Consider the following 21,888-nt stretch of genomic DNA (forward strand, 5'->3'; position numbering starts at 1 on the left):
TTATTATTTATATAAAAAAATTAGAAAAAATTATGAATTTAATTATTATGAGAGTTGCCGTTCTATGTATAGTTGATTTATTTAAAGTGATATATAAAACTTTTATTAATAAATTATTGATTATATTTCATTTGATAGATAATTTATTCATATAAAATTATTTAAAAAAAAATAATAATAACTAAATAAAATTCAGCGATTGATATTGAACAACTCCCTACCAAAGACGAAATTGAAAATTGAAAAGACTTTGACTTTTAAATTTCGTCAATGACACAACACGGGCGAGAACACAGCGAGCGTTGCTGCGCTCCTGTTACAAATATTTTTATTAAAATTTTTCCGAAGTCCACGAAAAGGCTATAATATAAGATGATAAGATATATATAAGTAAAATAATAATGTTCTTTGATAAAAATTTATTGTTAGTCCTGAAAAGGACTTTGTGCAAACATTTTCGTTTGCTGTTGTGTAAAAGATAATGAAATGTTTTCACTTCTTTTTCGGTGACGCTTTTTTCAAAGGTTTGGCTACTTTTGATGTCTTCTTTGGCGATTTAGGTTTCTTTGCGGCTGCGGTCTTGACGGTTTTCTTCGTTTTGCTCGTTGCCTTGGCCGATGAGGCTTTCGTCGACTTACCCTGAATGGTCTTCTTCTTATCGACTGTCGTCTTAGGTTTCGCCGACGACTTTTTAATGTGCCCGCTGCGGATGCAGACTTCTTTTTAGGGACGAAGCAGGTTTGGCGGCGCCCTTCGACTTGCTGTCTTTTTTGCCGCTGGCGTCTTAGCGGTCCTGGCTTTTCCAGCCGAAACACCGCTTTCGCCGCCGCTCTGTTTAGCGTTCGCGGCAAGTTTGAACGAACCCGAAGCACCTTTGCCTTTTGTTTGAATCAGTGTGCCCGCTTGAACAGCTGACTTTAAATACTTTTTAATGAACGTTGACATTTTCTCGGCGTCGATTTTATAATTGGCCGACATATATTTCTTAATCGCCTGCAGCGACGATCCGCCGCGTTCTTTCAGACTTTTATAGCGTTGTTTACCATTTCAGATGTAGGAGGATGGGACGGCTTCACTCGCGGTTTTTTAACAGCCGCAGTCTTGCCCTTTTTCGGCGATGCTGTCGCTGGCGCAGCGGTTGCCGCCGGCGACGTAGATAAAGCGTTATCTGACATTATAGTAAAAAATCGTAGGTTAAAATGTAAATCTAACACGTGATTGGTTAAATATGTTAGGGGCGTGGCCAAAAACTATATTCGAAAAGTGTAGGACCGAGGAGAAAACAATAATATTTGAAAATTTTACAAAAATGTAATTATTTGTAAAAAATTAAATCCAGCGCTTTTATTCTAAATAATTCGCATAAAACAATGGATTTACATGATAGCCAAATTCATCCCCAACATATCATCAAAAGCATGATTTATTTCAACGGTTAGTTTTTCTAAAATATCGCTAATTATATTCAAATAACTTCTGCACTCAATAGTGCGTTTTCAACAAAATCGTTATCGCATTTTTATGAGCATTGAGATATGTTATATTTTGATGCGATGTAATTATACTTATATATCCTAGAAACAGTTTTTGTAAATTTTTATTCATAAATAGTATCATAATTGTTCATAAACTGTCATTGAACATTCATTTGAGTACTCTATGAATCTATACTGAACAATAGCTAATATAAACGATTTGATTAAATAACGAATATAATATTTTATTAAAATAAAATATTATTTGTATGAAATAATTAATTATATTTACGATGTAATACACTATCAATACACCAACGCATAAAATTCGGTTAGAAATCATTTGTGTAAAACATTATGTCGCGTCGTGCATTCAAGTTCAAGAAGTGTGCTCTATTCTCTTTTTGCATAGTATCTAATAAAATAATATTATCGTTATAATTAATTATTTCATTCGTAGTTTTCAAAAGAACGATAAAATACAAAACAGTAAACAATTGTACTGTTGTTTCTTGAAATAACTTGAGTCAAAAAATTCACAAACTGTTTATTCTGTAAAATCATAATATTTCTATCATATTATATTTTATTAAAATAAATCGAATGTATAAATAATTTAGTCATTAATAATAAAATATAATATTTATGTTTTTTTTTTTTTAATTCAATTGTATAGAATAAAATAATAATATCTTATATTCATTGCCGAGAAAAGATTATATATTAGTTGATATTTAATAAATATTATTTTATTCTTTTATTCTTGAATGCTTGCTGAACTGAATATGCGGCTCTGCTGCTATATCTAAACACGCTGACCGTGAATAACCGTTTGTTCGAGGGTCAGAAAACATGCAAGATTTTAGCCTAAATGGTGATTGTTATTAGAATTGAATGACTGGAGAACCATACGAAATTTTAACAATGTATTATAATTTATATGGTTTCTTTATGAAAATATAGAAATATTGTCAATAATTGCTGCAATCTAAATGTAATTTGCATTTCAATAAGTGATCAATCACACAGATTGCTCTCTACTAGCTAAACAGTAAAAGATACGAAAAAACTTTGTTCGTACGAAAGATGCAGAATAAAATCACGAATAAAATGATATATAAATCGTTATGTGTGTTCATATAATTTTTTCGAGATTATCTAATTTTTCTTAAATTTTAAGGAAATATGTAAATAATACCTAAATATACAAAATTTATATTCGACAATAGTAAAATTTCATAATAATTCATTATAACTTTATAATAATACTATTATAATTTTATAACAATTCATTTATTTATGATTATTAATAAATTTTGTACGATAATTATTAGTAAATCTTTCCACGATCACTAAGCCACGCCCTTTTTTAAAAACACGCGTCAAAATTAACTATAATATTATTATTTTGTTTATGCATAATCATTATTTTATTCTCCTTGTCGAGACTAACAAAATGCTATAAGGTATTATGATATTGACATTGATATCTAGCGTAAATGTTTGTTGAAACATTTAGGCCACTATACAGCGTAAGTTCCTAAACACGACGACCGTGAATAACCGCTCGTTCGAGGGTCAGAAAACATGCGAGATTTTAGCCTGAATTGCGAATGTTATAAAAATCAAATCATTAACAAACCCTACAATTTTTTTTTTTAAATATACAAATTCTATAATCGATATTAGTGAAATTCAATAATAATTGATAACATAATAACATATAAATGTGTTAATATTTGATAATAAAACAAGAATTATTTATTTGGTTTTAAAATCACTACAAAAATTAATATACTTATATAGATTTTTTTTTATATTTATTTTAAATGTTTTATAACAACGTAACTAATAAATAAAGTTATTATTTTGTACATTTATTTATGATTATTAATAAATTTTGTACGATAATTATTAGTAAAACTTTCCACGATCACTAAGCCACGCCCCTTTTTAAAAACACGCGTCAAAATTCACTATAACATTATTATTTTCTTTATGAATAATTATTATTTTATTCTTCTCGTCGAGACTAACAAATTGCTATAAGGTATTATGGTATTGACATTGATATCTAGCGTAAATGCTTGCTGAAACATTTAGGCCACTATACAGCGGCAGTTCCTAAACACGACGACCGTGAATAACCGTTTGCTCGAGGGTCAGAAAACATGCGAGATTTTAGCCTGAATTGCGAATGTTATAAAAATCAAATCATTAACAAACCCTACAATTTTTTTTTTTAAATATACAAATTCTATAATCGATATTAGTGAAATTCAATAATAATTGATAACATAATAACATATAAATGTGCTAATATTCGATAATAAAACAAGAATTATTTATTTGATGTTGAAATCACTACAAAAATTAATATACTTATATAGATTTTTTTTATATTCATTTTAAATGATTTATAACAACGTAACTAATAAATAAAGTTATTATTTCGTACATTTATAACCTTAAATATTCTTTGATTCATTCAAACAAATGTTGTTATTTATATTTATTTAAATAAAAATATCTAAAATCAATTAAATTATATACCGAATGTTATGATAAAAAAATTAAAATAAATTAAAATGAGTATTGAATAGTAAATTAAATAGTATTATAAATAAAATAGTAAAATAATAAATAAATAGTAAAATAATATATGTTCATTTTTTGAATAAAGTTGTTCGTCCTGAGAAGGACGGTTTTATGTCAATTTGCGACAATAAAAGAAATTTAAGCTTTCTTTTCTGTCTTCTTTGGCAAAAGCACAGCTTGTATGTTCGGCAATACACCGCCCTGAGCAATCGTAACACCCGATAACAGTTTGTTGAGTTCCTCGTCATTGCGGATGGCCAGTTGCAAATGACGCGGAATTATTCTGGTCTTCTTGTTGTCGCGAGCCGCATTGCCGGCTAACTCGAGAACTTCGGCGGCCAGATATTCCATGACTGCAGCGAGGTAGACGGGTGCACCAGCGCCGACACGCTCGGCATAGTTGCCTTTGCGTAGCAAACGATGAATACGACCGACTGGAAACTGAAGACCGGCACGGTTAGACCGTGACTTAGCCTTTCCCTTGACTTTACCGCCTTTGCCTCGACCAGACATGTTTACAGGTTCGTGTTCAAACTGAGAATGATATCAAAGTTCTCGAACGGGCCCGTATAGATTTCTGAGCGTTGCAAGCACACGCCCATTTTTTTGTAGACACGCCCCTCCCTTGCCTACGTACGTTGTTACGGCTTCAGTCAAAACGTTGAAGCAGTACGAAAACGGAGCGTCGGCACGACTCATTTCGTATCAGTCAGTGTACTAGTAAACATCAGACATGCCACCGAAAACCAGCGGTAAAGCGGCTAAGAAAGCAGGCAAAGCCCAGAAAAATATTTCAAAGGGCGACAAGAAGAAGAAACGTAAGCGCAAGGAGAGCTATGCCATTTATATTTACAAAGTCTTGAAACAAGTCCATCCTGACACGGGCATTTCGAGCAAGGCGATGAGCATCATGAACAGCTTTGTGAATGATATCTTCGAGCGTATAGCGGCCGAGGCATCGCGTTTGGCTCACTACAACAAACGCTCTACAATCACTAGTCGGGAAATTCAGACAGCAGTCCGGCTATTGCTACCAGGCGAGTTGGCCAAACACGCCGTCAGCGAAGGTACTAAGGCCGTAACCAAGTACACCAGCTCGAAATAAAATGATGAAGATTTTGTGATGCCACTTATATGTTCTGTCGACAATAACAAAGGCCCTTCTCAGGGCCCACAAATATTTTACAAAAGAACTTTATAATTTTTACATTGGTTTTATAGATAAAATAAAATAACCTGACACTAATGATATTTTATTAGGATTTTCAATAAATTTTGATCAGATTTCTATTAGAGATCGTTATTATTAATTTATATTATAAATAATGTTCAATTTCTATATATTTTCAATATGATAAAAATTAATGATTGAATATTCAATTCAATTTAAAACTTTAGTTTTTCAAATTTAGTTAATAAGTTTAAGTTTATTTTAATTTATTATAAAATATATTTATATTAAAAAAAATCGCAATTTAAATATTTTCGTAAAAATAAAATTATTGTCGTAAATATTTTAAAAATTTTATTATTTAAATATATAAAATATATTATTACATATTATATAAATTTAAATAATATGCAAAATTTAATAAATTCATTCATTTAATTGAGCTCCTTCAATTCAGAGCCCTTTTCGAAGCCCTTAACTGTAAAGTATACTAATACTAAAAGTATACTCTATTTTCTATTAATTGAAGCCCCCCCCATGTAAGAAAAGAAATCAATTGCATATAAAAAGTCAATACGAAAAAATAGTAAAATATATATTAATTAATACTTTCTTTAAAACATATTCGAAGGGCTTTCCAATTTGATAATATTATCAATAATATTACCAAAGCAAGTTATTCTGCAAGAAAATAAACAAATTTCATATAAAATCAAATAAAGCCTGTACGTAAATTGTAAAATATATTACTTGTTCTTTTAATTATATTTGACAGCCCTTAAAAGGGCTCTTTTTTGTTTTGTATTTATAAGAAATGACTGCGTCCGTTGATCAATTTAACCGCCGAAACCGTACAGTGTACGACCCTGACGTTTGAGCGCATATACGACATCCATAGCGGTTACGGTCTTCCTCTTGGCGTGCTCGGTGTATGTGACTGCATCGCGGATAACGTTCTCGAGAAACACTTTCAGAACACCGCGGGTCTCTTCGTAGATTAGACCCGAGATACGCTTGACGCCGCCACGGCGAGCAAGACGACGTATAGCCGGCTTTGTAATACCTTGGATATTATCGCGAAGAACTTTCCTGTGTCGCTTAGCGCCACCCTTTCCGAGTCCCTTACCACCTTTGCCACGGCCGGTCATTTTTCAATATATCGCAGTCGGGATAAATTTACAAATTGATGTTAACAGCTCGAAGTCTGAATAACGACTGAATTCCGACGAGCGAAATTATTGAAAAGTTTGAGCTCGCTAGGCCACGCCCATCATAGCTATGCGAGCATTCGGCGCCGACCAATGACAGCCGAGCACAGCATCGGACATTCGTAATGTATTTTGATCATAATATTCGAGCCGGACGCGTCAGTATCAAAACGATCGTCAAACGAGAAGGTTCTCGAAACGAAATCTAGGAGTTATAATGGCCCGTACGAAGCAGACAGCTCGCAAGTCCACCGGTGGCAAGGCGCCCCGTAAGCAGCTTGCAACGAAAGCGGCTCGCAAGAGCGCGCCGGCGACCGGCGGTGTGAAGAAGCCGCATCGTTATCGGCCTGGCACCGTAGCTCTGCGTGAGATCCGTCGTTACCAGAAGAGCACCGAGCTTCTCATACGAAAGTTGCCGTTCCAACGTCTAGTGCGCGAGATCGCTCAGGACTTCAAGACCGATCTGCGTTTTCAGAGCTCCGCCGTCATGGCATTGCAGGAAGCTAGCGAGGCCTATTTGGTTGGCCTGTTCGAAGATACAAACTTGTGCGCGATCCACGCCAAGCGCGTAACCATCATGCCCAAGGATATTCAACTAGCTCGGCGTATTCGAGGAGAACGCGCTTAGACGCCTGTCGTCCTATAAAACAAATCGGTCCTTTTCAGGACCACCAAAATGATCAATTAAAAGAACTTTTATTATTTTTCAAATTATTTTATTTTGCAGAATTATTCCATCGATACGTTAGAAATTTTTATTGATTTTTTTTTTAATTGAAATTATTGACAACACACATGATTTGACTTGTTGAATAGTGTGTTGTTGTGTTAAGTTTAAAAAATATTATAGTTGAATTTGTAAAATTCGTCATGAATTTCTGAAAGCTTCTTTAAAAAATTCTAAATTTAATTAATATGGGCGAGTTGCCGTTCTGATGATAGAAATTTATATTATATATATTATATTATATATATTTATATATATAAATATTTTTTTTTTTATTGTATATTTTTTAATTTCATATATAGTTATTTAAAGTTATATAAATTTTCTTTTTCGAATACGATATGAAAAAAAGATTGAAACTTCATAAATTATTAATGATTATATTTTATTTCATTAATTAATTTCCATTTACTTATTATTTATATAAAAAAAAATTAGAAAAAATTATGAATTTAATTATTATGAGAGTTGCCGTTCTATGTATAGTTGATTTATTTAAAGTGATATATAAAACTTTTATTAATAAATTATTGATTATATTTCATTTGATTAAGATAATTTATTCATATAAAATTATTTAAAAAAAAATAATAAATAAATAAATAAAATTCAGCGATTGATATTGAACAACTCCCTACCAAAGACGAAATTGAAAATTGAAAAGACTTTGACTTTTAAATTTCGTCAATGACACAACACGGCGGCGAGGAACACAGCGAGCGTTGCTGCGCTCCTGTTACAAATATTTTATTAAAATTTTTTCCGAAGTCCACGAAAAGGCTATAATATAAGATGATAAGATATATATAAGTAAAATAATAATGTTCTTTGATAAAAATTTATTGTTAGTCCTGAAAAGGACTTTGTGCAAACATTTTCGTTTGCTGTTGTGTAAAAAGATAATGAAATGTTTTCACTTCTTTTTCGGTGACGCTTTTTTCAAAGGTTTGGCTACTTTTGATGTCTTCTTTGGCGATTTAGGTTTCTTTGCGGCTGCGGTCTTGACGGTTTTCTTCGTTTTGCTCGTTGCCTTGGCCGATGAGGCTTTCGTCGACTTACCCTGAATGGTCTTCTTCTTATCGACTGTCGTCTTAGGTTTCGCCGACGACTTTTTTAATGTGCCCGCTGCGGATGCAGACTTCTTTTTAGGGGACGAAGCAGGTTTGGCGGCGCCCTTCGACTTTGCTGTCTTCGATTTTGCTTTTGCCGCTGGCGTCTTAGCGGTCCTGGCTTTTCCAGCCGAAACACCGCTTTCGCCGCCGCTCTGTTTAGCGTTCGCGGCAAGTTTGAACGAACCCGAAGCACCTTTGCCTTTTGTTTGAATCAGTGTGCCCGCTTGAACAGCTGACTTTAAATACTTTTTAATGAACGTTGACATTTTCTCGGCGTCGATTTTATAATTGGCCGACATATATTTCTTAATCGCCTGCAGCGACGATCCGCCGCGTTCTTTCAGACTTTTAATAGCGTTGTTTACCATTTCAGATGTAGGAGGATGGGACGGCTTCACTCGCGGTTTTTTAACAGCCGCAGTCTTGCCCTTTTTCGGCGATGCTGTCGCTGGCGCAGCGGTTGCCGCCGGCGACGTAGATAAAGCGTTATCTGACATTATAGTAAAAAATCGTAGGTTAAAATGTAAATCTAACACGTGATTGGTTAAATATGTTAGGGGCGTGGCCAAAAACTATATTCGAAAAGTGTAGGACCGAGGAGAAAACAATAATATTTGAAAATTTTACAAAAATGTAAATTATTTGTAAAAAATTAAATCCAGCGCTTTTATTCTAAATAATTCGCATAAAACAATGGATTTACATGATAGCCAAATTCATCCCCAACATATCATCAAAAGCATGATTTATTTCAACGGTTAGTTTTTCTAAAATATCGCTAATTATATTCAAATAACTTCTGCACTCAATAGTGCGTTTTCAACAAAATCGTTATCGCATTTTTATGAGCATTGAGATATGTTATATTTTGATGCGATGTAATTATACTTATATATCCTAGAAACAGTTTTTGTAAATTTTTATTCATAAATAGTATCATAATTGTTCATAAACTGTCATTGAACATTCATTTGAGTACTCTATGAATCTATACTGAACAATAGCTAATATAAACGATTTGATTAAATAACGAATATAATATTTTATTAAAATAAAATATTATTTGTATGAAATAATTAATTATATTTACGATGTAATACACTATCAATACACCAACGCATAAAATTCGGTTAGAAATCATTTGTGTAAAACATTATGTCGCGTCGTGCATTCAAGTTCAAGAAGTGTGCTCTATTCTCTTTTTGCATAGTATCTAATAAAATAATATTATCGTTATAATTAATTATTTCATTCGTAGTTTTCAAAAGAACGATAAAATACAAAACAGTAAACAATTGTACTGTTGTTTCTTGAAATAACTTGAGTCAAAAAATTCACAAACTGTTTATTCTGTAAAATCATAATATTTCTATCATATTATATTTTATTAAAATAAATCGAATGTATAAATAATTTAGTCATTAATAATAAAATATAATATTTATGTTTTTTTTTTTTTTAATTCAATTGTATAGAATAAAATAATAATATCTTATATTCATTGCCGAGAAAAGATTATATATTAGTTGATATTTAATAAATATTATTTTATTCTTTTATTCTTGAATGCTTGCTGAACTGAATATGCGGCTCTGCTGCTATATCTAAACACGCTGACCGTGAATAACCGTTTGTTCGAGGGTCAGAAAACATGCAAGATTTTAGCCTAAATGGTGATTGTTATTAGAATTGAATGACTGGAGAACCATACGAAATTTTAACAATGTATTATAATTTATATGGTTTCTTTATGAAAATATAGAAATATTGTCAATAATTGCTGCAATCTAAATGTAATTTGCATTTCAATAAGTGATCAATCACACAGATTGCTCTCTACTAGCTAAACAGTAAAAGATACGAAAAAACTTTGTTCGTACGAAAGATGCAGAATAAAATCACGAATAAAATGATATATAAATCGTTATGTGTGTTCATATAATTTTTTCGAGATTATCTAATTTTTCTTAAATTTTAAGGAAATATGTAAATAATACCTAAATATACAAAATTTATATTCGACAATAGTAAAATTTCATAATAATTCATTATAACTTTATAATAATACTATTATAATTTTATAACAATTCATTTATTTATGATTATTAATAAATTTTGTACGATAATTATTAGTAAATCTTTCCACGATCACTAAGCCACGCCCTTTTTTAAAAACACGCGTCAAAATTAACTATAATATTATTATTTTGTTTATGCATAATCATTATTTTATTCTCCTTGTCGAGACTAACAAAATGCTATAAGGTATTATGATATTGACATTGATATCTAGCGTAAATGTTTGTTGAAACATTTAGGCCACTATACAGCGTAAGTTCCTAAACACGACGACCGTGAATAACCGCTCGTTCGAGGGTCAGAAAACATGCGAGATTTTAGCCTGAATTGCGAATGTTATAAAAATCAAATCATTAACAAACCCTACAATTTTTTTTTTAAATATACAAATTCTATAATCGATATTAGTGAAATTCAATAATAATTGATAACATAATAACATATAAATGTGTTAATATTTGATAATAAAACAAGAATTATTTATTTGGTTTTAAAATCACTACAAAAATTAATATACTTATATAGATTTTTTTTTATATTTATTTTAAATGTTTTATAACAACGTAACTAATAAATAAAGTTATTATTTTGTACATTTATTTATGATTATTAATAAATTTTGTACGATAATTATTAGTAAAACTTTCCACGATCACTAAGCCACGCCCCTTTTTAAAAACACGCGTCAAAATTCACTATAACATTATTATTTTCTTTATGAATAATTATTATTTTATTCTTCTCGTCGAGACTAACAAATTGCTATAAGGTATTATGGTATTGACATTGATATCTAGCGTAAATGCTTGCTGAAACATTTAGGCCACTATACAGCGGCAGTTCCTAAACACGACGACCGTGAATAACCGTTTGCTCGAGGGTCAGAAAACATGCGAGATTTTAGCCTGAATTGCGAATGTTATAAAAATCAAATCATTAACAAACCCTACAATTTTTTTTTTTAAATATACAAATTCTATAATCGATATTAGTGAAATTCAATAATAATTGATAACATAATAACATATAAATGTGCTAATATTCGATAATAAAACAAGAATTATTTATTTGATGTTGAAATCACTACAAAAATTAATATACTTATATAGATTTTTTTTATATTCATTTTAAATGATTTATAACAACGTAACTAATAAATAAAGTTATTATTTCGTACATTTATAACCTTAAATATTCTTTGATTCATTCAAACAAATGTTGTTATTTATATTTATTTAAATAAAAATATCTAAAATCAATTAAATTATATACCGAATGTTATGATAAAAAAATTAAAATAAATTAAAATGAGTATTGAATAGTAAATTAAATAGTATTATAAATAAAATAGTAAAATAATAAATAAATAGTAAAATAATATATGTTCATTTTTTGAATAAAGTTGTTCGTCCTGAGAAGGACGGTTTTATGTCAATTTGCGACAATAAAAGAAATTTAAGCTTTCTTTTCTGTCTTCTTTGGCAAAAGCACAGCTTGTATGTTCGGCAATACACCGCCCTGAGCAATCGTAACACCCGATAACAGTTTGTTGAGTTCCTCGTCATTGCGGATGGCCAGTTGCAAATGACGCGGAATTATTCTGGTCTTCTTGTTGTCGCGAGCCGCATTGCCGGCTAACTCGAGAACTTCGGCGGCCAGATATTCCATGACTGCAGCGAGGTAGACGGGTGCACCAGCGCCGACACGCTCGGCATAGTTGCCTTTGCGTAGCAAACGATGAATACGACCGACTGGAAACTGAAGACCGGCACGGTTAGACCGTGACTTAGCCTTTCCCTTGACTTTACCGCCTTTGCCTCGACCAGACATGTTTACAGGTTCGTGTTCAAACTGAGAATGATATCAAAGTTCTCGAACGGGCCCGTATAGATTTCTGAGCGTTGCAAGCACACGCCCATTTTTTTGTAGACACGCCCCTCCCTTGCCTACGTACGTTGTTACGGCTTCAGTCAAAACGTTGAAGCAGTACGAAAACGGAGCGTCGGCACGACTCATTTCGTATCAGTCAGTGTACTAGTAAACATCAGACATGCCACCGAAAACCAGCGGTAAAGCGGCTAAGAAAGCAGGCAAAGCCCAGAAAAATATTTCAAAGGGCGACAAGAAGAAGAAACGTAAGCGCAAGGAGAGCTATGCCATTTATATTTACAAAGTCTTGAAACAAGTCCATCCTGACACGGGCATTTCGAGCAAGGCGATGAGCATCATGAACAGCTTTGTGAATGATATCTTCGAGCGTATAGCGGCCGAGGCATCGCGTTTGGCTCACTACAACAAACGCTCTACAATCACTAGTCGGGAAATTCAGACAGCAGTCCGGCTATTGCTACCAGGCGAGTTGGCCAAACACGCCGTCAGCGAAGGTACTAAGGCCGTAACCAAGTACACCAGCTCGAAATAAAATGATGAAGATTTTGTGATGCCACTTATATGTTCTGTCGACAATAACAAAGGCCCTTCTCAGGGCCCACAAATATTTTACAAAAGAACTTTATAATTTTTACATTGGTTTTATAGATAAAATAAAATAACCTGACACTAATGATATTTTATTAGGATTTTCAATAAATTTTGATCAGATTTCTATTAGAGATCGTTATTATTAATTTATATTATAAATAATGTTCAATTTCTATATATTTTCAATATGATAAAAATTAATGATTGAATATTCAATTCAATTTAAAACTTTAGTTTTTCAAATTTAGTTAATAAGTTTAAGTTTATTTTAATTTATTATAAAATATATTTATATTAAAAAAAATCGCAATTTAAATATTTTCGTAAAAATAAAATTATTGTCGTAAATATTTTAAAAATTTTATTATTTAAATATATAAAATATATTATTACATATTATATAAATTTAAATAATATGCAAAATTTAATAAATTCATTCATTTAATTGAGCTCCTTCAATTCAGAGCCCTTTTCGAAGCCCTTAACTGTAAAGTATACTAATACTAAAAGTATACTCTATTTTCTATTAATTGAAGCCCCCCCCATGTAAGAAAAGAAATCAATTGCATATAAAAAGTCAATACGAAAAAATAGTAAAATATATATTAATTAATACTTTCTTTAAAACATATTCGAAGGGCTTTCCAATTTGATAATATTATCAATAATATTACCAAAGCAAGTTATTCTGCAAGAAAATAAACAAATTTCATATAAAATCAAATAAAGCCTGTACGTAAATTGTAAAATATATTACTTGTTCTTTTAATTATATTTGACAGCCCTTAAAAGGGCTCTTTTTTGTTTTGTATTTATAAGAAATGACTGCGTCCGTTGATCAATTTAACCGCCGAAACCGTACAGTGTACGACCCTGACGTTTGAGCGCATATACGACATCCATAGCGGTTACGGTCTTCCTCTTGGCGTGCTCGGTGTATGTGACTGCATCGCGGATAACGTTCTCGAGAAACACTTTCAGAACACCGCGGGTCTCTTCGTAGATTAGACCCGAGATACGCTTGACGCCGCCACGGCGAGCAAGACGACGTATAGCCGGCTTTGTAATACCTTGGATATTATCGCGAAGAACTTTCCTGTGTCGCTTAGCGCCACCCTTTCCGAGTCCCTTACCACCTTTGCCACGGCCGGTCATTTTTCAATATATCGCAGTCGGGATAAATTTACAAATTGATGTTAACAGCTCGAAGTCTGAATAACGACTGAATTCCGACGAGCGAAATTATTGAAAAGTTTGAGCTCGCTAGGCCACGCCCATCATAGCTATGCGAGCATTCGGCGCCGACCAATGACAGCCGAGCACAGCATCGGACATTCGTAATGTATTTTGATCATAATATTCGAGCCGGACGCGTCAGTATCAAAACGATCGTCAAACGAGAAGGTTCTCGAAACGAAATCTAGGAGTTATAATGGCCCGTACGAAGCAGACAGCTCGCAAGTCCACCGGTGGCAAGGCGCCCCGTAAGCAGCTTGCAACGAAAGCGGCTCGCAAGAGCGCGCCGGCGACCGGCGGTGTGAAGAAGCCGCATCGTTATCGGCCTGGCACCGTAGCTCTGCGTGAGATCCGTCGTTACCAGAAGAGCACCGAGCTTCTCATACGAAAGTTGCCGTTCCAACGTCTAGTGCGCGAGATCGCTCAGGACTTCAAGACCGATCTGCGTTTTCAGAGCTCCGCCGTCATGGCATTGCAGGAAGCTAGCGAGGCCTATTTGGTTGGCCTGTTCGAAGATACAAACTTGTGCGCGATCCACGCCAAGCGCGTAACCATCATGCCCAAGGATATTCAACTAGCTCGGCGTATTCGAGGAGAACGCGCTTAGACGCCTGTCGTCCTATAAAACAAATCGGTCCTTTTCAGGACCACCAAAATGATCAATTAAAAGAACTTTTATTATTTTTCAAATTATTTTATTTTGCAGAATTATTCCATCGATACGTTAGAAATTTTTATTGATTTTTTTTTTAATTGAAATTATTGACAACACACATGATTTGACTTGTTGAATAGTGTGTTGTTGTGTTAAGTTTAAAAAATATTATAGTTGAATTTGTAAAATTCGTCATGAATTTCTGAAAGCTTCTTTAAAAAATTCTAAATTTAATTAATATGGGCGAGTTGCCGTTCTGATGATAGAAATTTATATTATATATATTATATTATATATATTTATATATATAAATATTTTTTTTTTATTGTATATTTTTTAATTTCATATATAGTTATTTAAAGTTATATAAATTTTCTTTTTCGAATACGATATGAAAAAAAGATTGAAACTTCATAAATTATTAATGATTATATTTTATTTCATTAATTAATTTCCATTTACTTATTATTTATATAAAAAAAAATTAGAAAAAATTATGAATTTAATTATTATGAGAGTTGCCGTTCTATGTATAGTTGATTTATTTAAAGTGATATATAAAACTTTTATTAATAAATTATTGATTATATTTCATTTGATTAAGATAATTTATTCATATAAAATTATTTAAAAAAAAATAATAAATAAATAAATAAAATTCAGCGATTGATATTGAACAACTCCCTACCAAAGACGAAATTGAAAATTGAAAAGACTTTGACTTTTAAATTTCGTCAATGACACAACACGGCGGCGAGGAACACAGCGAGCGTTGCTGCGCTCCTGTTACAAATATTTTATTAAAATTTTTTCCGAAGTCCACGAAAAGGCTATAATATAAGATGATAAGATATATATAAGTAAAATAATAATGTTCTTTGATAAAAATTTATTGTTAGTCCTGAAAAGGACTTTGTGCAAACATTTTCGTTTGCTGTTGTGTAAAAAGATAATGAAATGTTTTCACTTCTTTTTCGGTGACGCTTTTTTCAAAGGTTTGGCTACTTTTGATGTCTTCTTTGGCGATTTAGGTTTCTTTGCGGCTGCGGTCTTGACGGTTTTCTTCGTTTTGCTCGTTGCCTTGGCCGATGAGGCTTTCGTCGACTTACCCTGAATGGTCTTCTTCTTATCGACTGTCGTCTTAGGTTTCGCCGACGACTTTTTTAATGTGCCCGCTGCGGATGCAGACTTCTTTTTAGGGGACGAAGCAGGTTTGGCGGCGCCCTTCGACTTTGCTGTCTTCGATTTTGCTTTTGCCGCTGGCGTCTTAGCGGTCCTGGCTTTTCCAGCCGAAACACCGCTTTCGCCGCCGCTCTGTTTAGCGTTCGCGGCAAGTTTGAACGAACCCGAAGCACCTTTGCCTTTTGTTTGAATCAGTGTGCCCGCTTGAACAGCTGACTTTAAATACTTTTTAATGAACGTTGACATTTTCTCGGCGTCGATTTTATAATTGGCCGACATATATTTCTTAATCGCCTGCAGCGACGATCCGCCGCGTTCTTTCAGACTTTTAATAGCGTTGTTTACCATTTCAGATGTAGGAGGATGGGACGGCTTCACTCGCGGTTTTTTAACAGCCGCAGTCTTGCCCTTTTTCGGCGATGCTGTCGCTGGCGCAGCGGTTGCCGCCGGCGACGTAGATAAAGCGTTATCTGACATTATAGTAAAAAATCGTAGGTTAAAATGTAAATCTAACACGTGATTGGTTAAATATGTTAGGGGCGTGGCCAAAAACTATATTCGAAAAGTGTAGGACCGAGGAGAAAACAATAATATTTGAAAATTTTACAAAAATGTAAATTATTTGTAAAAAATTAAATCCAGCGCTTTTATTCTAAATAATTCGCATAAAACAATGGATTTACATGATAGCCAAATTCATCCCCAACATATCATCAAAAGCATGATTTATTTCAACGGTTAGTTTTTCTAAAATATCGCTAATTATATTCAAATAACTTCTGCACTCAATAGTGCGTTTTCAACAAAATCGTTATCGCATTTTTATGAGCATTGAGATATGTTATATTTTGATGCGATGTAATTATACTTATATATCCTAGAAACAGTTTTTGTAAATTTTTATTCATAAATAGTATCATAATTGTTCATAAACTGTCATTGAACATTCATTTGAGTACTCTATGAATCTATACTGAACAATAGCTAATATAAACGATTTGATTAAATAACGAATATAATATTTTATTAAAATAAAATATTATTTGTATGAAATAATTAATTATATTTACGATGTAATACACTATCAATACACCAACGCATAAAATTCGGTTAGAAATCATTTGTGTAAAACATTATGTCGCGTCGTGCATTCAAGTTCAAGAAGTGTGCTCTATTCTCTTTTTGCATAGTATCTAATAAAATAATATTATCGTTATAATTAATTATTTCATTCGTAGTTTTCAAAAGAACGATAAAATACAAAACAGTAAACAATTGTACTGTTGTTTCTTGAAATAACTTGAGTCAAAAAATTCACAAACTGTTTATTCTGTAAAATCATAATATTTCTATCATATTATATTTTATTAAAATAAATCGAATGTATAAATAATTTAGTCATTAATAATAAAATATAATATTTATGTTTTTTTTTTTTTTAATTCAATTGTATAGAATAAAATAATAATATCTTATATTCATTGCCGAGAAAAGATTATATATTAGTTGATATTTAATAAATATTATTTTATTCTTTTATTCTTGAATGCTTGCTGAACTGAATATGCGGCTCTGCTGCTATATCTAAACACGCTGACCGTGAATAACCGTTTGTTCGAGGGTCAGAAAACATGCAAGATTTTAGCCTAAATGGTGATTGTTATTAGAATTGAATGACTGGAGAACCATACGAAATTTTAACAATGTATTATAATTTATATGGTTTCTTTATGAAAATATAGAAATATTGTCAATAATTGCTGCAATCTAAATGTAATTTGCATTTCAATAAGTGATCAATCACACAGATTGCTCTCTACTAGCTAAACAGTAAAAGATACGAAAAAACTTTGTTCGTACGAAAGATGCAGAATAAAATCACGAATAAAATGATATATAAATCGTTATGTGTGTTCATATAATTTTTTCGAGATTATCTAATTTTTCTTAAATTTTAAGGAAATATGTAAATAATACCTAAATATACAAAATTTATATTCGACAATAGTAAAATTTCATAATAATTCATTATAACTTTATAATAATACTATTATAATTTTATAACAATTCATTTATTTATGATTATTAATAAATTTTGTACGATAATTATTAGTAAATCTTTCCACGATCACTAAGCCACGCCCTTTTTTAAAAACACGCGTCAAAATTAACTATAATATTATTATTTTGTTTATGCATAATCATTATTTTATTCTCCTTGTCGAGACTAACAAAATGCTATAAGGTATTATGATATTGACATTGATATCTAGCGTAAATGTTTGTTGAAACATTTAGGCCACTATACAGCGTAAGTTCCTAAACACGACGACCGTGAATAACCGCTCGTTCGAGGGTCAGAAAACATGCGAGATTTTAGCCTGAATTGCGAATGTTATAAAAATCAAATCATTAACAAACCCTACAATTTTTTTTTTTAAATATACAAATTCTATAATCGATATTAGTGAAATTCAATAATAATTGATAACATAATAACATATAAATGTGTTAATATTTGATAATAAAACAAGAATTATTTATTTGGTTTTAAAATCACTACAAAAATTAATATACTTATATAGATTTTTTTTTATATTTATTTTAAATGTTTTATAACAACGTAACTAATAAATAAAGTTATTATTTTGTACATTTATTTATGATTATTAATAAATTTTGTACGATAATTATTAGTAAAACTTTCCACGATCACTAAGCCACGCCCCTTTTTAAAAACACGCGTCAAAATTCACTATAACATTATTATTTTCTTTATGAATAATTATTATTTTATTCTTCTCGTCGAGACTAACAAATTGCTATAAGGTATTATGGTATTGACATTGATATCTAGCGTAAATGCTTGCTGAAACATTTAGGCCACTATACAGCGGCAGTTCCTAAACACGACGACCGTGAATAACCGTTTGCTCGAGGGTCAGAAAACATGCGAGATTTTAGCCTGAATTGCGAATGTTATAAAAATCAAATCATTAACAAACCCTACAATTTTTTTTTTTAAATATACAAATTCTATAATCGATATTAGTGAAATTCAATAATAATTGATAACATAATAACATATAAATGTGCTAATATTCGATAATAAAACAAGAATTATTTATTTGATGTTGAAATCACTACAAAAATTAATATACTTATATAGATTTTTTTTATATTCATTTTAAATGATTTATAACAACGTAACTAATAAATAAAGTTATTATTTCGTACATTTATAACCTTAAATATTCTTTGATTCATTCAAACAAATGTTGTTATTTATATTTATTTAAATAAAAATATCTAAAATCAATTAAATTATATACCGAATGTTATGATAAAAAAATTAAAATAAATTAAAATGAGTATTGAATAGTAAATTAAATAGTATTATAAATAAAATAGTAAAATAATAAATAAATAGTAAAATAATATATGTTCATTTTTTGAATAAAGTTGTTCGTCCTGAGAAGGACGGTTTTATGTCAATTTGCGACAATAAAAGAAATTTAAGCTTTCTTTTCTGTCTTCTTTGGCAAAAGCACAGCTTGTATGTTCGGCAATACACCGCCCTGAGCAATCGTAACACCCGATAACAGTTTGTTGAGTTCCTCGTCATTGCGGATGGCCAGTTGCAAATGACGCGGAATTATTCTGGTCTTCTTGTTGTCGCGAGCCGCATTGCCGGCTAACTCGAGAACTTCGGCGGCCAGATATTCCATGACTGCAGCGAGGTAGACGGGTGCACCAGCGCCGACACGCTCGGCATAGTTGCCTTTGCGTAGCAAACGATGAATACGACCGACTGGAAACTGAAGACCGGCACGGTTAGACCGTGACTTAGCCTTTCCCTTGACTTTACCGCCTTTGCCTCGACCAGACATGTTTACAGGTTCGTGTTCAAACTGAGAATGATATCAAAGTTCTCGAACGGGCCCGTATAGATTTCTGAGCGTTGCAAGCACACGCCCATTTTTTTGTAGACACGCCCCTCCCTTGCCTACGTACGTTGTTACGGCTTCAGTCAAAACGTTGAAGCAGTACGAAAACGGAGCGTCGGCACGACTCATTTCGTATCAGTCAGTGTACTAGTAAACATCAGACATGCCACCGAAAACCAGCGGTAAAGCGGCTAAGAAAGCAGGCAAAGCCCAGAAAAATATTTCAAAGGGCGACAAGAAGAAGAAACGTAAGCGCAAGGAGAGCTATGCCATTTATATTTACAAAGTCTTGAAACAAGTCCATCCTGACACGGGCATTTCGAGCAAGGCGATGAGCATCATGAACAGCTTTGTGAATGATATCTTCGAGCGTATAGCGGCCGAGGCATCGCGTTTGGCTCACTACAACAAACGCTCTACAATCACTAGTCGGGAAATTCAGACAGCAGTCCGGCTATTGCTACCAGGCGAGTTGGCCAAACACGCCGTCAGCGAAGGTACTAAGGCCGTAACCAAGTACACCAGCTCGAAATAAAATGATGAAGATTTTGTGATGCCACTTATATGTTCTGTCGACAATAACAAAGGCCCTTCTCAGGGCCCACAAATATTTTACAAAAGAACTTTATAATTTTTACATTGGTTTTTATATATAAAATAAATACCTGACACTAATGATATTTTATTAGGATTTCAATAATTTTGATCAGATTTCTATTAGAGATCGTTATTATTAATTTATATTATAAATATGTTCAATTTTCTATATATTTTCAATATGATAAAATTAATGATTGAATATTCAATTCAATTAAAACTTTAGTTTTTCAAATTTAGTTAATAAGTTTAAGTTATTTTAATTTATTATACAATATATTTATATTAAAAAAAATCGCAAATTTAAAATATTTTCGTAAAAATAAAATTATTGTCGTAAATATTTTAAAAATTTTATTATTTAAATATATAAAATATATTATTACATATTATATAAATTTAAATAATATGCAAAATTAATAAATTCATTCATTTAATTGAGCTCCTTCATTCAAGCCTTTCTGAAGCCCTTAACTGTAAAGTATACTATACTAAAAGTATACTCTATTTTCTATTAATTGAAGCCCCCCCCATGTAAGAAAAGAATCAATTGCATATAAAAAGTCAATACGAAAAATAGTAAAATATATATTAATTAATACTTTCTTTAAAACATATTCGAGGGCTTTCCAATTTGATAATATTATCAATAATATTACAAAGCAAGTTATTCTGCAAGAAAATAAACAAATTTCATATAAAATCAAATAAGCCTGTACGTAAATTGTAAAATATATTACTTGTTCTTTTAATTATATTTGACAGCCCTTAAAAGGGCTCTTTTTTTTTTTGTATTTATAAGAAATGACTGACGACTCGTCCGTTGATCAATTTAACCGCCGAAACCGTACAGTGTACGACCCTGACGTTTGAGCGCATATACGACATCCATAGCGGTTACGGTCTTCCTCTTGGCGTGCTCGGTGTATGTGACTGCATCGCGGATAACGTTCTCGAGAAACACTTTCAGAACACCGCGGGTCTCTTCGTAGATTAGACCCGAGATACGCTTGACGCGCGCCACGGCGAGCAAGACGACGTATAGCCGGCTTTGTAATACCTTGGATATTATCGCGAAGAACTTTCTGTGTCGCTTAGCGCCACCTTTTCCGAGTCCCTTACCACCTTTGCCACGGCCGGTCATTTTTCAATATATCGCAGTCGGGATAAATTTACAAATTGATGTTAACAGCTCGAAGTCTGAATAACGACTGAATTCCGACGAGCGAAATTATTGAAAAGTTTGAGCTCGCTAGGCCACGCCCATCATAGCTATGCGAGCATTCGGCGCCGACCAATGACAGCCGAGCACAGCATCGGACATTCGTAATGTATTTTTGATCATAAAAGGTGCGTCCACACCAAACGTATCGAAACGAACGAACATAAAAAAAAGGTACCAGAACGAACGGCGACAGCA

The 21,888-nt window shown here is 32.3% G+C and overlaps 11 protein-coding genes across 11 annotated transcripts; 5 read left to right on the top strand and 6 right to left on the bottom strand.

Moving 5' to 3' along the window:
• Positions 1-4,169: 4,169 nt before the first annotated feature.
• On the bottom strand, positions 4,170-4,717 carry LOC113382461 (histone H2A). Its single transcript, XM_026620812.1, has one exon. The coding sequence runs from the start codon at positions 4,584-4,586 to the stop codon at positions 4,212-4,214; it is 375 nt and encodes a 124-aa protein (XP_026476597.1). The 5' UTR covers positions 4,587-4,717; the 3' UTR covers positions 4,170-4,211.
• A 44-nt stretch (positions 4,718-4,761) lies between these two features.
• LOC113382462 (histone H2B-like) lies at positions 4,762-5,256 on the top strand. Its single transcript, XM_026620813.1, has one exon. It carries the CDS (start codon positions 4,807-4,809, stop codon positions 5,176-5,178), a length of 372 nt encoding a protein of 123 aa, XP_026476598.1. The 5' UTR covers positions 4,762-4,806; the 3' UTR covers positions 5,179-5,256.
• Positions 5,257-6,624: 1,368 nt separating this feature from the next.
• Positions 6,625-7,105, top strand: LOC113382458 (histone H3). The gene has a single exon (XM_026620808.1). The coding sequence runs from the start codon at positions 6,670-6,672 to the stop codon at positions 7,078-7,080; it is 411 nt and encodes a 136-aa protein (XP_026476593.1). The 5' UTR covers positions 6,625-6,669; the 3' UTR covers positions 7,081-7,105.
• A 959-nt stretch (positions 7,106-8,064) lies between these two features.
• On the bottom strand, positions 8,065-8,824 carry LOC113382456 (histone H1-like). Its single transcript, XM_026620807.1, has one exon. It carries the CDS (start codon positions 8,786-8,788, stop codon positions 8,093-8,095), a length of 696 nt encoding a protein of 231 aa, XP_026476592.1. The 5' UTR covers positions 8,789-8,824; the 3' UTR covers positions 8,065-8,092.
• A 2,986-nt stretch (positions 8,825-11,810) lies between these two features.
• LOC113382459 (histone H2A) lies at positions 11,811-12,233 on the bottom strand. The gene has a single exon (XM_026620809.1). The coding sequence runs from the start codon at positions 12,198-12,200 to the stop codon at positions 11,826-11,828; it is 375 nt and encodes a 124-aa protein (XP_026476594.1). The 5' UTR covers positions 12,201-12,233; the 3' UTR covers positions 11,811-11,825.
• A 142-nt stretch (positions 12,234-12,375) lies between these two features.
• On the top strand, positions 12,376-12,870 carry LOC113382460 (histone H2B-like). The gene has a single exon (XM_026620810.1). The coding sequence runs from the start codon at positions 12,421-12,423 to the stop codon at positions 12,790-12,792; it is 372 nt and encodes a 123-aa protein (XP_026476595.1). The 5' UTR covers positions 12,376-12,420; the 3' UTR covers positions 12,793-12,870.
• Positions 12,871-14,283: 1,413 nt separating this feature from the next.
• LOC113382463 (histone H3) lies at positions 14,284-14,694 on the top strand. The gene has a single exon (XM_026620814.1). It carries the CDS (start codon positions 14,284-14,286, stop codon positions 14,692-14,694), a length of 411 nt encoding a protein of 136 aa, XP_026476599.1.
• A 983-nt stretch (positions 14,695-15,677) lies between these two features.
• On the bottom strand, positions 15,678-16,437 carry LOC113382465 (histone H1-like). The gene has a single exon (XM_026620816.1). The coding sequence runs from the start codon at positions 16,399-16,401 to the stop codon at positions 15,706-15,708; it is 696 nt and encodes a 231-aa protein (XP_026476601.1). The 5' UTR covers positions 16,402-16,437; the 3' UTR covers positions 15,678-15,705.
• A 2,960-nt stretch (positions 16,438-19,397) lies between these two features.
• LOC113382466 (histone H2A) lies at positions 19,398-19,945 on the bottom strand. Its single transcript, XM_026620817.1, has one exon. It carries the CDS (start codon positions 19,812-19,814, stop codon positions 19,440-19,442), a length of 375 nt encoding a protein of 124 aa, XP_026476602.1. The 5' UTR covers positions 19,815-19,945; the 3' UTR covers positions 19,398-19,439.
• Positions 19,946-19,989: 44 nt separating this feature from the next.
• LOC113382467 (histone H2B-like) lies at positions 19,990-20,457 on the top strand. The gene has a single exon (XM_026620818.1). The coding sequence runs from the start codon at positions 20,035-20,037 to the stop codon at positions 20,404-20,406; it is 372 nt and encodes a 123-aa protein (XP_026476603.1). The 5' UTR covers positions 19,990-20,034; the 3' UTR covers positions 20,407-20,457.
• Positions 20,458-21,291: 834 nt separating this feature from the next.
• On the bottom strand, positions 21,292-21,612 carry LOC113382464 (histone H4-like). Its single transcript, XM_026620815.1, has one exon. The coding sequence runs from the start codon at positions 21,610-21,612 to the stop codon at positions 21,301-21,303; it is 312 nt and encodes a 103-aa protein (XP_026476600.1). The 3' UTR covers positions 21,292-21,300.
• Between the last annotated feature and the right edge of the window lie 276 nt (positions 21,613-21,888).

The sequence above is a fragment of the Ctenocephalides felis genome, unplaced genomic scaffold (genome assembly GCF_003426905.1).
Source record: "Ctenocephalides felis isolate EL2017-DRISC unplaced genomic scaffold, ASM342690v1 CF-g0.4_SCAFFOLD_03440, whole genome shotgun sequence".
Lineage (NCBI taxonomy): Eukaryota > Metazoa > Arthropoda > Insecta > Siphonaptera > Pulicidae > Ctenocephalides > Ctenocephalides felis.